Source organism: Chlorocebus sabaeus, chromosome 8, assembly GCF_047675955.1.
Source record: "Chlorocebus sabaeus isolate Y175 chromosome 8, mChlSab1.0.hap1, whole genome shotgun sequence".
Lineage (NCBI taxonomy): Eukaryota > Metazoa > Chordata > Mammalia > Primates > Cercopithecidae > Chlorocebus > Chlorocebus sabaeus.
The window spans coordinates 91657-106627 of NC_132911.1; the positions used below are offsets into that span (position 1 = coordinate 91657).

Consider the following 14971-nt stretch of genomic DNA (forward strand, 5'->3'; position numbering starts at 1 on the left):
CCTGGTGACCTGGGCCGAGTGTCTCATCCGGCAGCCCTGTTTCCTGGTGATCTGGGCTGAGTGCCTCCATGAGAAGTTGCACCCATCTTCTCCAGTAGTGCATCATTTCACAGCAAGCAACACATTTTCACCACGTTTCTAGTGGGACATGTGCTAGCTCTTTTCTGGGCATCAGCAGACCTGGCTTTTTTCTGGTTCAAGCAACAGCTGGTGAGTTACCAAAGACAAGTCGCATCTGGCCCCTGGTCCTTTGCTTTATAAGTAGAATCACAGTCCGAGTGGGCATCACTGCCCTGGTCTCTCTGCGGTGCTGAGTGTTGTGGGGATGATGGCTAAGTGTCAGGGTGCATTTCCACCACTAGGGGATTACAGTCCAGCAAAGACACAGGAGGAAAGCTAACAGCCCCGGGCAGGTACACAGAACCAGAGGAGTTTGGAAGGGTGGTTCCAAGCTCCGTGGTGTGATTGATGTGATCACAATAAACATTTTATCTCTAAGTCTTGGGCCATTGGACCAAGAGAAGAGAGAGCTGGTGTTGAGTTGTAGTGAGAGGTGTGTGGTTCGTGTACCTGCTGAGCCTGGCTGGGACTCAATTCCATTTTACCTTCTGTTTCCACCTTTTTCATGCTCCTGCTTGTTTCTCCAGAAAAAATTGCAATAAATTCTTTTCAAAAATTTTACAAAAGCCATAGATGCTTATTGAAAATAGTTCAAATGATATAGAAGACAGAAAGATAGTGAATGTTTTTCTGTTGTGTGTTTGGATGAATGTGTCTTTGGGGTAGTCACTATTAACACTGGGTGTATTTCCTTCCAGATCTTTTCCAGTGTACCTACAAATATGTATGTACACTTTGTAAAGAACAAAATAGTACCTGATAAACACTGAGTCTCCCTACTCCCACTGCGCAGTCTACGTGGACATCCTTTCATGGTGATACGATGAGACCTGATCGACTCCTTTTGTTCGCTGGAGTGACAGGTAATAATAGCAACAGATAACTCACCTTCAGCGGGCATTTAGCATGTGGCAGGGTCTGTGCTCCAGGCAGGCTACATGAAGTGGGTCTTAAGGCTTTTTACAACAATGCTATGGGTGAACACAGTGATTGTTAACATTTTGCAAATGATAGAATTGCAGTAGAGAGAAGCAGAGCTGCTTGCTCAAACTCATGGCACGATTCCCGAGAGAGAGAACACTTTTAAAACAATTGTTGTTATAGCCAGGTGATTCACGATCATTTCAAGAAATAGTGCATTCAGTGAATAGATTTCAGGGTCTGGTACAGTCTGGGAGTTGTTCCTGAAAATGTACTGGGCTAGAGGTAAGGGAACGGTCCATTGGCCCTGGGACCCTAGTGCAAGGAGGGAGGTCCCGGGGAGAGGGGGCATGGAGAGGAGGTCTCTGAACAAACCTTGCAACATCCATTTCTGCCGAATCTGGCCCGAGGTCTGGTTCTTGACATGTACACTTTTCAGAGATACTTGGTTTTGATTTTTATCATGGCTCACCTGAGCAGCCATGGTTTCAAACTGCCTGGAGATGTGGTCTGGAAGGCCAGTGCTATGCCCATCCTTCCCGCTCCTGCAGGAGGGGAGTCATCCTGGGACTAGAGGGCTTCGCCTGTAATCAGCTATCTCATAATAAGTGGATTTGATGCTGGTTTCGCTAGGTCAGGAAATTTCCCATTTGGAAGGAAAACGGATACTTGTTTTTGGGTTTTGCTGAAGAGTCACAGGGTTTAGAGCAGGGACTGGAAGTTTGTTGAGACACATGTGAGTGCACTCAAACATCTTCCATGAAGCGGGGAAATAAACAGTGTTCCAGAGAGGTCCCTGGCTTTGGGATATAAATATTTCTGTAACAGAATGGTACTGGATGTCTGCTGTATTTTTTTCTCTACTATTTTGGCAAGTTTTATTTGGGTGTGTGTCTCCTGTACAGAAGGTATGACATCAGTTTTTGCCACCAAGTATTTACAGCCGTCGGTGCCTCCTATGTGGGTCACTTTTGTGCTGTGGTTTCTTTGCGGAAATTGTAGGTCTCCTACCCAAAGCACATTGCCCATTTCAAGATGCTCCTGGTTTCTGAACACCTGTGGCAGTGCCTTCCATGTGGGTGAAGCCAGCCGAGAAAGTATCCCTCCCCAGGAGGTGGGGATTGGTGATTGCCTGAGGGAGGAGGCCGGGGATGAGCCCTGGACTAGAACTTGTCACCGGCTGCTTTTCCTTCCCCTCCTCTCCCTCCTATTTTTCCACCACCCCCACTTTTTAAAAATTTCTTATAAAAAATTAAGCAATTATTTTGGTTTCGTTTATTCACTATTCCTTGCTAATTTTATGCAGAGTGAGCCTGGGACAATGGGAAGGAAAGTTGTACTTAGCTTCAGATGATCCTACCAGCCCAGCATTGAGGGGCTTCCACCAGGCGGCATTATCAAGTGGCATTGTGGAGGTTCTCCTTTCAGTCCTCAGCGTTAACCAGCAGAGGCAGGTGATACTTATTCCTGGTTAATGTTGAGGAAGTTGAGCTCAAAGTGGCTAAGGGAACTTCCCAAAGTCACATAGGAAGTAGCAGAGTAGAACCAAACACAGATTGTCTCTGAATCAGGCAGGTCATCAGATTCCAAAATGGGCTCTTACTTTTTGGAGGTCAAAAAGCTGAACAGACACAGATCTATCTATCTTTCTTTCTTTCTTTCTCTCTTTCTTTCTCTCTTTCTTTCTTTCTCTCTTTCTCTCTTTCTCTCTGTCTTTCTGTCTGTCTTTCTGTCTTTCTTTCTTTCTTTCATTTTCTTTCTCCTCCTCCTCTTCTTCTTCTTCTTCTTCTTTTTCCTCTCCTCCCTCTCCTCCCTCTCCTCCCCCTCCTCCCCCTCCTCCTCCTTCTTCTCCTCCTTCTACTCCTCCTCCTTCTCCTCCTTTCTCCTTTCTTCTTCTTACTTCTTCTTTCTTCTTCTTTCTTCTCCTTCTTTCTTCTCCTTCTTCTTTCTTCTCCTTCTCCTTCTTCTTTCTTCTTCTTCTTTCTTCTTCTTCTTCTTCTTCTTCTTCTTCTTCTTCTTCTTCTTCTTCTTCTTCTTCCTCCTCCTCCTCCTCCTCCTCCTCCTCCTCCTCCTCCTCCTCCTTCTTCTTCCTTCTTCTTCTTCTTTCTTCTTCCTTCTTCTTCTTCTTCTTCATTTTTTTCTTTTGAGCTAGGTTTTCAGTATGTTGCCTAGGCTGGTCTAGGCTCAAGCTGTTCTCCTGCCTTAGCGTTCTGAGTGCTGGGCTTACAGGTTTGTGTCACCACATCCAAGCGAACAGAGATTTCTTTAAAGAAGATTTACAAATGGCGAAAAAATATGTGAAAAAAATGCTCAGTATCACTTATAATCAGAGAAATGCAAGTCAAAACCACAGTGAGGTATCATCTCACCGGTTAGGATGGGTATTATCAAAAAGACAAAAAATAACAAGTGCTGGCGAGGATATGGATACAAGGGAGCTCTTACACACTGTAGGGGTGTGTAAACTAGAGCAGCTGGCTGGGCGCAGGGCGCACGCTGACATCCCAGCACTTTGGGAAGCCGAGGCCGGCAGATCACCTGAGGTCAGGAGTTTGAAACCAGTCTGGCCAACATGGTGAAACCCCGCCTCTACTAAAAACACAAAAATTAGCTGGGAGCGGTGGATCACACCTGTAATCCCGGTGCTGTTGGGCGGCTGAGGTGGGCGGGTCACTTGAGCCCACGAGTTCAAGACCAGCCTGGCCAACGTGGCGACACCCCATCTCTACTAAAAAATACAAAAATTTGCCAGGTGCAGTGGCGGGCGCCGGTAATCCCACCTACTCAGAAGGCTGAGGCATGAGAACCACTGGAACACGGGAGGCGGATGCTACAGTGAGCAAGCCGAGATTGCACCATTGTATTCCACCCTGGGCAACAGTGAGACTCTGTCGCAAAGAGAAAAAAGAGAAAGAGTAAGAGTAAGCTAGGGCACCCACTATGGCAAACAGTATGGAGGTTCCTCAGAAAACTGCAGATGAAATTACAGTGTGATCCAGTAGTCCCACTACAGTGTAGATACCCAAAGAAAAGGAAATCAGTGTCGGAGGGGCATCCACACCTCTGTTTCCTACAGCACTGTTCACCATAGCCAAGATATGGAATCAGCCTCGGTGTCCAACAGCAGATGATGGATAGAGAAAATGTGGTCTTTATACACAGTGGAGTACTATTCAGCCATAACACAGGATGAAGTCCTGTTATTCTCCGCAACGTGAATGGAACTGGAAGATATTACGAAGTAAGCCAGGAACAGAAAGTCACACAGCACATGTTCTCTTATGTGGAAGGTAAAAAAGAGTGGATCTCATGGAAGTTGAAAGTAGACAGAGGATCCTAGAGGGTGAGAAGGGTGGGGGGAGAGGGAGATAGGGAGAAATTTGTTAAAGGATACAAAATTATAGCTGGATAGGAATAAGTTCTAGTGTTCTATAACATAGGATGACTATAGTTAACAAGAATATATAGTTTCAGGCTGTGCGCGGTGGCTCATGCCTGTAATTCTAGCACTTTGGGAGGCTGAGGTGGGTGAAACACCTGAGGTCAGGAGTTTGAGACCAGCCTGGCCAACGTGGTGAAACCCCGTCTCTACTAAAAATACAAAAATTAACCGGGCATAGTGGTGGGTGCCTGTAACCCCAGTTACCAGGGAGGCCGAGGCAGGAGAGTAGCTTGAACCTGGGAAGCAGATGTTGCAGTGAGCTGAGATCACACCACTGCACTCTAGCCTGGGCAACAGAGCAAGACTTTGTCTCAAAAAAAAAAAAAAAAATGTAGTTTCAGATAATTGGAGGAAGGGTATTGAACGTTACCAACACAAAGAAATGATAAATGTTTGAGATGGTGGATATGCTAATTACACTGATCACATACATTACATGTATTATAACATCACTCTGTGTGCTCCATACATATGTACAGTACACAATTATGTGTCAATTAAAAAAGAAAAAGCTGAACTTAGATTGGAATGGCTATGAAGTAGCTAGCTTTTTCATATTTTTGGTATAGACCCTAGGCATTTATGTTAAGTAAACTACCGTTGGCTTTAGGAAATGTTTAGTATTTGAATTTTAGCCTTGCATTTTATAATACAGAGCAGTAAAACTGTAAGTTTACTTTAGATACAGTCACAGGGGTTGGCCGTGATGACTTTTTTATGTAATAAGGGGGAAATATACCTTAATTAATAGGCATACATGCTCATTTTTCTCCCTTGTACACATTTTCAGCTGTTGTACAGGCATTGTGATACTTATGTAAACAGTATACGATATCTTAGGTAGGAATCAGAATTTTAAGGTAAGAATACTTAGAGTTATATATTTTTCAAGCTTTCAAAGTGGACATTTTGCATGTCCATTTTATAACTGTAATTAAATTTTCAAAAAGACAATACCTGTCTTTAATATGGGTGATGCCCTAGCATTTTTTTTTTTTGGAGACAGGGTCTCACTTTCTCCCAGGCTGGAGTGTAGTGGTGCGATCATGGCTCACTGCAGCTTCAGCCTCATAGGCTCGAGAGATCCTCCCACCTCAGCCTCCCAAGTAGCTGGGACCACAGGTGTACAACACCATGCCCAGCTAATGTTTAAAATTTTTTTGCAGAGACAGGGCCTTCCTCTGTTGCTCAGGCTGGTCTGGAATTCCCGGGTTCAAGTGATTCTCCTGCTTCATCCTCCCAAAGTGCTGTGATTACCGTCCTGTGCCACTGCCTGGCCCCATATAAGTGGGATGATGACTTGAGCCTAGGGGTTCCACACCAGCCTGGGTAACATGGCACAAGATCCTGTCTCTACAAAAACTAAAAAAATTAACTGGTCATGGTGGCACCTGCCTGTGGTCCCAGCTACTCCAGGAGGCTGAAGCAGGAGGATAACTTGAGCCCAGGAGTCGAGGCTGCAGTGAGCTCTGATCTTGTCATTGCATTCCAGCGTGGGTGACAGAGTGATACGTTGTCTCTTAAGAAAAGTTACTGGCTACCTGATTATTCATAGGGAAAAAACCTGAACTCTGACCTAAACCTCATACCTCGTACAAAAATTAACTCAAAATGGATCGTGGACTAGAACGTAAAATGCAAAATAAAGATGAAAAGAGGAGCTAGAGACTGGGAGAAACTATTTGCAAACTACATGTCTGATAAAGGACTCATATCTATAATATATAAAGAACTATCCAAATTCAGCAGTGAAACCAAATCATCTACTTTGAAAATGAATAAGAGACCTTAAGAGACATTTCAGATAACATATAAGCACATGAAAAGATGTTCACCATCATGAGCCATCAGAAAAATGCACACTAAAGCTACATCACTATACACCTATCAGAATGCCTAAAATAAAAAGTAGTAACAAGACCAATGCTGGTGAGGATGCAGGCAAACGGGATCACTCACACTTGGCTGCTGGGAATGGAAGATGGTACAGCCAATCTGGAAAACAGCTTGACAGTTTCTTAAAAAACTCAATGTGCAATTGCCATAGGATGCAGCACTCACATTCATGGGCAGTTATCCCAGAGAAATGAAGACTTATGTTCACACAAAAGCCTATATGTATCTGTTCATAGCAGCATTATTTATAAAGGCTAGAAACTGGAAACAGCCTGGAGACTGCTCAGCAGGTGAATGGTTAAACAAACTGGTGCACCCAGGCCCCAGATACCACTCTGCAGTAGTTAATGACATCCTTGTTCATCAGTCTTTCAAACTAGAAACCACCATCGTGCTTACTCCCCTTTTTTCCATCCTGGTGGACTTCATTTTGTATTTCTTTCCAATGCATTTTCCCTCTGTCCTTTCTGGTTGCACCTCATGCCTCATTTGAACCGTTGTAAGAGCCCCCGAATTGTTTATCTGCCTCATCATGGAATCCTTTCTACACTTCATGTCCCGCATTGTCATTGGAACAATCTTTCCAAAACATGAACAAACTAACTTAAAAGAAATATCCCAGGTAGCCTTCCAAATAAGTATAAGCTTTCTGTTAGAAGTTTGACTTCTTGCCTATAGGGATCCCGAGGACTGTAGAGAGACAGATTTGCTGTCTGCATTTTAAGATCAGGCAGAAATCCCTGGAGGGGCCCATGTGGAACAGTGGCACAAATACTGGTTCTAGAATCAGAAGCCCTCATATCCTGGTTCTAACACTAGCTGGATGTTCTTGAGAAAGTTTTGGTTTCAAACCTCAGTATGAGGAAGCATACTCAAGGGATCACACAAGGCTGCTGGGAGGAGCAGATGAGGGGCATGGTGAACATGCTGTGTAATCCGTGAAGTACGTCTTATGTGTGAGAAGTGGAACTGTGTGGATAACGGTTCTGGAATCATTGTATGAAAACGATGGAAAGCACATTCGTAGTTCTGCCTGATGATACCACTGGGCACCTGTGTTGTACGTGACTGCAACATGGGTGAGGCCCGGGTCAGTACAGCTCACAGTTTGGTTTTCATGCAGTTAGAAAGGCCCGAGAGGACCCTTCCCCCCTCCAGCTGTAGGAAGGAGGCGGCTGTCTCCTGCCTCTATTTGGTGGGATTGTCTGTGGCTCCTTGGGGACAGGAATGCAGGGAGTGGGGGAAGAAAGCCGGCCTGACTGCTAACTAGTCACCCTTTCCCCAGGAAGGAGTGGAGGGGTCATTTCGTGGTAACTTGCCAAGTCTTTCTTAACTCATCTGCTCTTTGAAATGACCAGCATGACAAGTAAAAGACCCGTTAGAGACAGATGGGCTGTGTGTCCCGTGCGTTTATGGCTTTGTGGACTCAGAGCTGCCAGAACTCGATAGCTTTCTGGGGAACGGTGGGTTAGCCAAGGGGCTGAAAATAGTGAGAGGAAGAAAATCCACCCTCGTTGCTCTGGTCTGGGAGTGATTCCTGAGGAGAGCGGCATGGAGGGCTCAGCCGTGGGGTCCCTCTCAAGCACACCCTCACCGCAGTGGGAATGCGGGTCTCAACCTCCTTAGGCCTCCGTGATTTTCGTCTGTCACATACTCACCTCCAGCAGGGACGTCTATGGTGATGAGATGAGGGAGCATCATAGCACATGTGGCACTTAGTAGGCTTGCAGTGAGTGGACTCTGGCGTCAGTGGAACAGGAGACTGGGAGCTGCATGTGGACGCACTCACGTGCTGGTTGCATGAGTGGACAGAGGGGAGAGGGACGCTCTGCCGTTCTCCTTTTGGTCTGTCACTCCCGCTGTTGTGAACAGAATCCGTGAGTGTATTCTGTTGCCCCAGTCTACTTGGTAGGCTGATTGTTCAATTTTTTGCTTCCACTTTTGATTTCTTAAGAATGGGAAAAGGAATACTTCAGTTACTTTTCTGGTTGATGGCATACTTTCCTTGATATCACCTTAATGCTTTTTAATTTCTATGTATTTTGGATGCTGGAGCTTGCCTGACATCTGTGTTTTTATGCCTCACCCTCTCGCGTAACTGTTGGCCACACCAGGACCAGAGAGAAGTGACCAGATGGATTGGTAGCAGGGCTAGGACTGGAATTCTCCAGCCTTTTGATGCCCAGCAGAGCAGGCTCTGTTTTCTGTATTGCACTGCTCTTCCCTATTTCGACCCCTGTTAGGACAGTGGATGTGAAATGTAGCTGGACGCTTTTGGGGGTGTGCTAGGAGTGTGGCAGATGCCTCAAACTGGCAGGCAGATGCCTCAAACTGGCATTTTCCCCTGATTCTGAATTCTCATGGCTCAGAGTCAGTCTCTAGGCTACGGACCAGGAAGACGCAGGAAGTTGTTTTGTAGGAAAAACTATGCCAGGGCATTTTTTTCACCCGGTAATTTATTTGGTTTGGACTGGAATAAATCTCTGATATTGGTTTCTTTGCCAATATTATTAGGGAGTGGAGCCTGACTTGTTAACTTAATCCGATTCATAGTGCTTAGAATCTCAGTGAGTGTGTGTTGAACCGAGCGGAAGTGTGAGAGCATCTTGGACAGTGGTTTGCAAACCTAGCTGCATCTGGGGCGCTGTGAAAAACACAGGCGTGCTTACTCCAGACCAGTTGAAATAGAATCTGCAGGAATGGAGCCTGGGCAGCTATAATGCCGTTAAAAACCCCCAGGTGGTTCTGATATACCCTAAAGGTTGAGTAAAGGTTGAGATCCACTGATCCACAGTGAATTGGAGTCCTGGATCATAGACATGCCTTATGCTTTCACCAGCTTAGAATGGTTCTTGTGCTTTAGAACTGTGAAAAAGTGTTATGCAAACAAGTGTGGAAATAGCCTAAATGCCACATCCTGTTACTACCTGTCATGAAGTACATTGACCAGTTATTCACTCTATTCTGATCTCTACCCATTCCACCTTTTCTTCATGGAACAATGATTTGACAGTTGGTTATGCAGAACCATTGTAAGTCCAGTTTGATTGGCAGGAAACGATTTTGGGTATGAAGTACCTTTTAGGCATTTATTGAACTCTTGTTTGTACCACCGCTGTGCTGGACAGATTATAAATATTACTTCTTTAAACAAGGCCTATGGAGTCAGGCTGCCTGGGATTTGCTAACTAGCTGTGTCATTTGGGACAAGTTTTTAAGCATATATAAACCTGACTTTCATCTATGAAATGGAATGACAAGGGGTAATTATCATCTCACATGATCGTGCAAATGTGTGTGTAAAGTGCCTAGTTTGGTGCCTAACACATAGTAACTACTCAGTAAAGTTATTATTACACCATCATCATCATATTTAAATGTAAATATTAAGAGCTAATAAATTTGTAAAAGGTACTATACCTTTACCCCTTGAATCAAAGACTACTTTAGTTTTAAGCGGTTGGGTGAATTTATCACTTAAATATTGGCCTCTTGAATACCTTGAATTTCAATTGAACGTAGCCAGAGGATTTCATAATTGGACCGTTTCCTCTGGAACTTGGAGCTTTGTTTGTTTGTTTGGTTTCACTTCCTACTCTAAGCTTGGGGCTGTGCACACCTTTATGGTGACTTCTGGTACTGGGGAATCAAAGCTTCATTCGCTGATTTGGAGGAGATGATCTTATGCTATATGAAGCACTCAGACTTTGTTAACTGTGTACCATCCAGACAAGACCAGGTGCTTCCCATGGCAGCCTGTCCTTTTCTTAGCTCTCTCATCAATCTAGCCTGTTCCTTCTATTCCTCTTTATACTAGAACTTGCCTTTGAACAAGGAATGTTGTTTTGTCACTACTAGGTCCCCAGCAATTAGTAATGCCTAGCATATACTAGGTGCCTCCTGAATGTTAATAGGTGATAATCTAGCAGAACACAAGATAAATCCGCAGGTTGAGATTTAAGCTGAGTGGTATGAGCGCTGCATTGGCAAACTTATTAAATCAATTTTGTTAATACAAGTTTAACATATCTTAGTAACTGACTTAGTTCAGGAATCATTTACTGAGTGTCTTCTAGGCCAGACATTGGGGACAGAAAGGTAATAATATATGATCCCTGCCTCATGCGCAGGAAGTCTAGTGTGATGGACAGACACGTGCCAATGGCTGCCATGGAATATGGTGAGCATTAAGATAAAGGGGCACCCTGTGTGCCCTTGGAGCATAGAGCAGGGCTTGTGTTCTGGGAACATGGGCTCCATGTGAAAACACAATTTAAATTTTCTTTCTTTCTTTTTTTTTTTTTTGAGATAGAGTCTTGCTCTGTGGTCCAGGTTGGAGTACAGTGGTGTGATCTCGGCTCACTGCAACGTGCTCCCCCCAGGTTCAAGCGATTCTCGTGCCTCAGCCTCCCGAGTAGCTGGCATAACAGGTGTGCGCCACCATGCCCGGCTAATTTTTGCATTTATAGTAGAGATGGAGTTTCACCATGCTGGCCGGGTTGGTCTTGGACTCCTGACATCAGGTGATCCTCCCGCCTCGGCCTTCCAAAGTTCTGAGATTATAGGCATGTAAGTATTCATCCTTTTAAATATCTGCGGGTAGCACTTAACTTTAAATGGGTACTAATTAAACTATTGAATGACTTTAGTATGGATTGAATGACTTTGCTCGGGCCTCGTTTTTAATTTCCTTCATTAGAGAAAAAAAAAAAATGCAGGTTGAATATCCCTCATCCAAACTGCTTGGAACCAGAAGTGTCTCAGATTTTTTTATATTTTTGGATTTTTGAATATTTGTACTATACTTGCTGGTTGAGCCTCCTGAATTCAAAAATCCAGAGTCTGAGCTGTTCCAATGAACATTTCGTTGAGTGTCACGTCGGCACTCAAAAGTTGTGGATTTTGGAGTTTCTGGTTAGGGAGACTCATCCTGTATGGGCGGTGGATTGTCGCAGGAGTTCCGGACCAGAGGTTGGGTGACTAGGGTTTAGTTTTCACTTTGTTACTAAACAGGCTGTTTTCTTCCATAAGCTCAGCTTTAGATCCCCCGGTTGTCAAAGAAGGGAATGGGCCATCTGATGTTTAAGGCCTCTGTTAGTTCTGACTTGGAGACACCTGGCTTCAGTTCATCTTCCTTAGGAGTGGACAAAGAATATGGGAATTTTGAAATTGTTAGTCAACATCTACAGGGTCGTTGCAGCCTGGTTTTGGGTAAAGGTCATCTTTAGTGAGCCCAGGGAGAAACAGTGGTTTAGCTGTCAGCTGAGAGGGGTAAGCGGTTCTATTAATTTTCCTCTGTGGTAGTGGAAGCATTGTTAAGGGTCACAGCGTTAGTGGAGCTGACTGGAAAGAGGAGGGGAACTCACTGTTGCAGGTTATATTGAATGTCTTTTCAGTCACTAAATGCTTTTTATGATATGTTTTTCAGGATTTCAGTGTTGTATGATTTCTCTGTGTTAAGCACAGGAAATTTAACATCAGCAAAAAAGAATGCTCTTTTTTTCTTTTTTTTTTTTTTGAGATGGGGTTTCCCTCTTGTCATCCAGTCTAGAGTGCAGTGGCGTGACCTCAGCTCACTGCTACCTCGGCCTCCTGAGTTCAAGCGATTTTCCTGCCTCAGCCTCCCGAGTAGCTGGGATTACAGGTGCCCGCCAGCATGCCCGGCTAATTTTTGTAGTTTTAGTACACATGGGGCTTTGCCATATTGGCCAGGCTGTTCTTGAACTTCTGACCTCAGGTGATCCTCCTGCCTCGGCTTCCCAAATTGCTGGGATTACAGGCATGAGCTGCCACGCCTGGCCTTGAATGTTCTTTCTGTGGGAATCTACAAAAGCCAGGTTTTGAGTCTAGTGGCAGAAAACCTCTTCTTCATTGTTTAGCTGTGCTGTGAACTTGGAGGGCTTCAAGCCCAGCTGAAAAAGCTGTAGTATTTTCTGTCAGTTGGCTGTCTTGGAGAACTTAATGAGCACTGGGCTGGAGTGATACTGTCAGAGTTCATGAGCGATGTGAGGCTCTCAAAGCCTAGATACTGGGGTTGCCCAAATACATCGGCTGGTCTCACTATTTCTCTTGGGAGTCGGGGGGTGGAAAATGCAGTGGTCTTAACTCTGCTCTTAATTTGATAGTGCTGTTATTAATGGTAGGAATGATTTCGTATGTTTGCATTTTGCTTTGTAATTCACAGAGAATTTTAAAATCCATTATCTGATTTCATTCCCTCAGCAGTTCTGTGAAAAAGGCAGAGCAGTTTTCATATCTTCTGTTTTCCTGTGATTCTCTTGTGGTTCACAGAAGCTAAGAGCCTTCACCAAGGTCATAGGGTGAATGAGTCGCAGAGCTGCGAGTAGAGGCTCAGGCTTCTAGTGACCCTGTTTCTTCCTTGATAGCTCACTCTCGTGGCGCTATGATCAGGTAACTGCGCATGCTCGGTTTGGTCTTTTGTAAATCCCTGCCCCATTTCGGGGGAGGTTCTTGGGAGGCTTCTATTCATTTTGGAGCATTTAAGTATCTTGTCCTCTCTCCCTCTTCCCAGATGCATGGGCATTTCTGCAGGCCCTCAGGCTGGTCCTTGTGCGTGGGGGCGTCTCCTGCCTCCACGTTGCTTGCACGCCCCCTTCTGAAGGTGCTCTTCCCCGCATGGAGCCCCCTCGTGCTGCCTCCACACTGTAGGCTGTTCGGTAAATGTTCCTAAGTCAGCATCGTTGTTTTCTAGAAATGGGACGGGGTACGGATGCCAAGTTCTTTTCTGTGTGAAGTCTTCGATTGTATCATCTTGCCTTCCCCGTGTGTGCTCCTTGAGGTTGTCGCTGTGCTGCGGTCATCTGTGTTCCCTAGGGTGCCTCCCTTGGAGTCCTGGCCATAGTAGACATGCAGTCAGTGTTCACGGCCTAAATGAGAGAAAGGCCAACAGAGTCATTAAATCTGGAAAATGACAAGTGAGGGAAAGGAATTTTTATTGAAGGCATGTGAAAAAGAAATCTTTTTAGAAAAGTTGACCTGTTTCTCAACTGGAGTTGAATTTCAGCTCAGAAAAAGCAGCTGTGTGCCCAGATGGCTTTGGGATTTCAGTTTGTGACAGATGAATTGAATTTGTTGTTGTATGAATGTGTTATCCTTTTGTGGTTTTATTAGGCCTTTCTCCCAAATGGAATCGATTTTTCTATAAAACTCACACTTCCTTTTTGAGAAGTGTAACACTAATTGTATAGAATGGTCTCCCAAAAGATTACCTGCCACGAACCGAACACACTGCCTCAGACTCACGGCCCCTGGTTTCTGCCTGTGCAGCTGCAGGGCAGAGAGGCACGCTCGAGCTGAAATCAAGACGCGTGTCTGCATCTTCTCTTTCTTGACTGCTGTTTCGTCTCTGAGCTGACCTGCCTTCAACGTCTAGGAGCTTGGTGGGTGTAGACACATTACGGTATGGAGGAGGGATATGGCGTTGCCACAGCCAGGAGACTCGCTGAAGTCTCTGTTCTCTTCCTGCTCATTGCTCCGACTTTGTATAAGTCACATGTGTAGGGCTGTGCACAGTGGCTTACACCTGGAATCCCAGCACTTTGGGAGGCCAACCTGGGAGGATCTCTTGAGCCCAGAGTTTGGAACCAGTCTGGGCAACATGGTGAAAGCCCATCCCTACAAAAAATAAAAATTAAAATATTAGCCAGGTGTGGTGGCTCATGCCTGTAATCCCAGCTACTGGAGAGGCTGAGGTGCGAGAATCACTTGAGCCCAGGAAGTCGAGGCTGCAGTGAACCATCATCACGCCACTGCACTCCAGCCTGGTCAGAGCAAGACGTTGTCTCAAAACAGACAAAAACAAACAAACAAAAACCCATGTGTAATAGTGGCAGTAGTTAACTTTTGAAAGTTTGAAGAAAAGTTTCTAAATCACCTGTGACCATGGACAATTTACTTAGCCTTTCTATGCCTCAGTTTCCTCATCTATGAAAAATGAGAGAATATGGTACTGATCTTACAGGATCATTAAACCATTGCCCAGATTGCTTATAGAGCTAGAGCTTTTTCCTTGAAGTACATGAGTATGGCTGTCAGACATCTGAAACCCGAAGCCATCTTACAACATCATTTGGATGCTACCCCCTCTTCGCCCTCTTTTTCCATTTGTAAGGGACAAGGATCCAGGAAGGAAAGAATCAGCTTACAAAGGCTTTCGTTACAATTAATCGTTCATGTTCTTTCTTTTGGTATCTTATTCTCTGTTTACATTTTTTTTTTATTACATTTTTTGAGACAGAGTCTTGCTCTGTCACCCAGGCTGGAGTGCAGTGGCACGATCTCGGTTCACTCCAACCTCTGCCTCCCAGGTTCAAGTGATTCTTGTGCCTCAGCTTCCTGAGTAACTGAGATTACAGGTGTGTGCCACCACGTCCAGCTAATTTTTATGTTTTTAGTGGAGACAAGGTTTCGTCATGTTGGTCAGGCTGATCTTGAACTCCTGAACTCAGGTGATCTGCCTGCCTCAGTCTCCCAAAGAACTGAGAGTACAGGTGTGAGCCACCGCCCCCGGCCGCTGTTTCCATTTTGTAACACTAGCGTCACCCCAGTGTAGGGTGGCTAGGGGTATTCTTC

At 44.9% G+C, this 14971-nt stretch overlaps 1 protein-coding gene across 7 annotated transcripts in view; it reads left to right on the forward strand.

The window, feature by feature from the left end:
• Positions 1-14971, forward strand: part of LOC119623523 (SH3 domain and tetratricopeptide repeat-containing protein 1-like) — a 31762-nt gene that overhangs the window by 6956 nt on the left and 9835 nt on the right. For 2 of the 7 annotated variants that reach the window (XR_012093592.1, XM_073017885.1), the window contains exon 2: positions 819-983. Coding sequence is in view for 1 of the 7 variants with exons in the window: in XM_073017885.1 (XP_072873986.1) it covers positions 944-983 (40 nt within the window). In the remaining 6 variants the exon portion in view is untranslated. Of the gene's footprint in view, positions 1-818; positions 984-4117; positions 10949-14971 lie in introns of all 7 variants that reach the window. The other 5 variants (XR_012093589.1, XR_012093590.1, XR_012093593.1 and 2 more) reach the window with 5 other exon arrangements.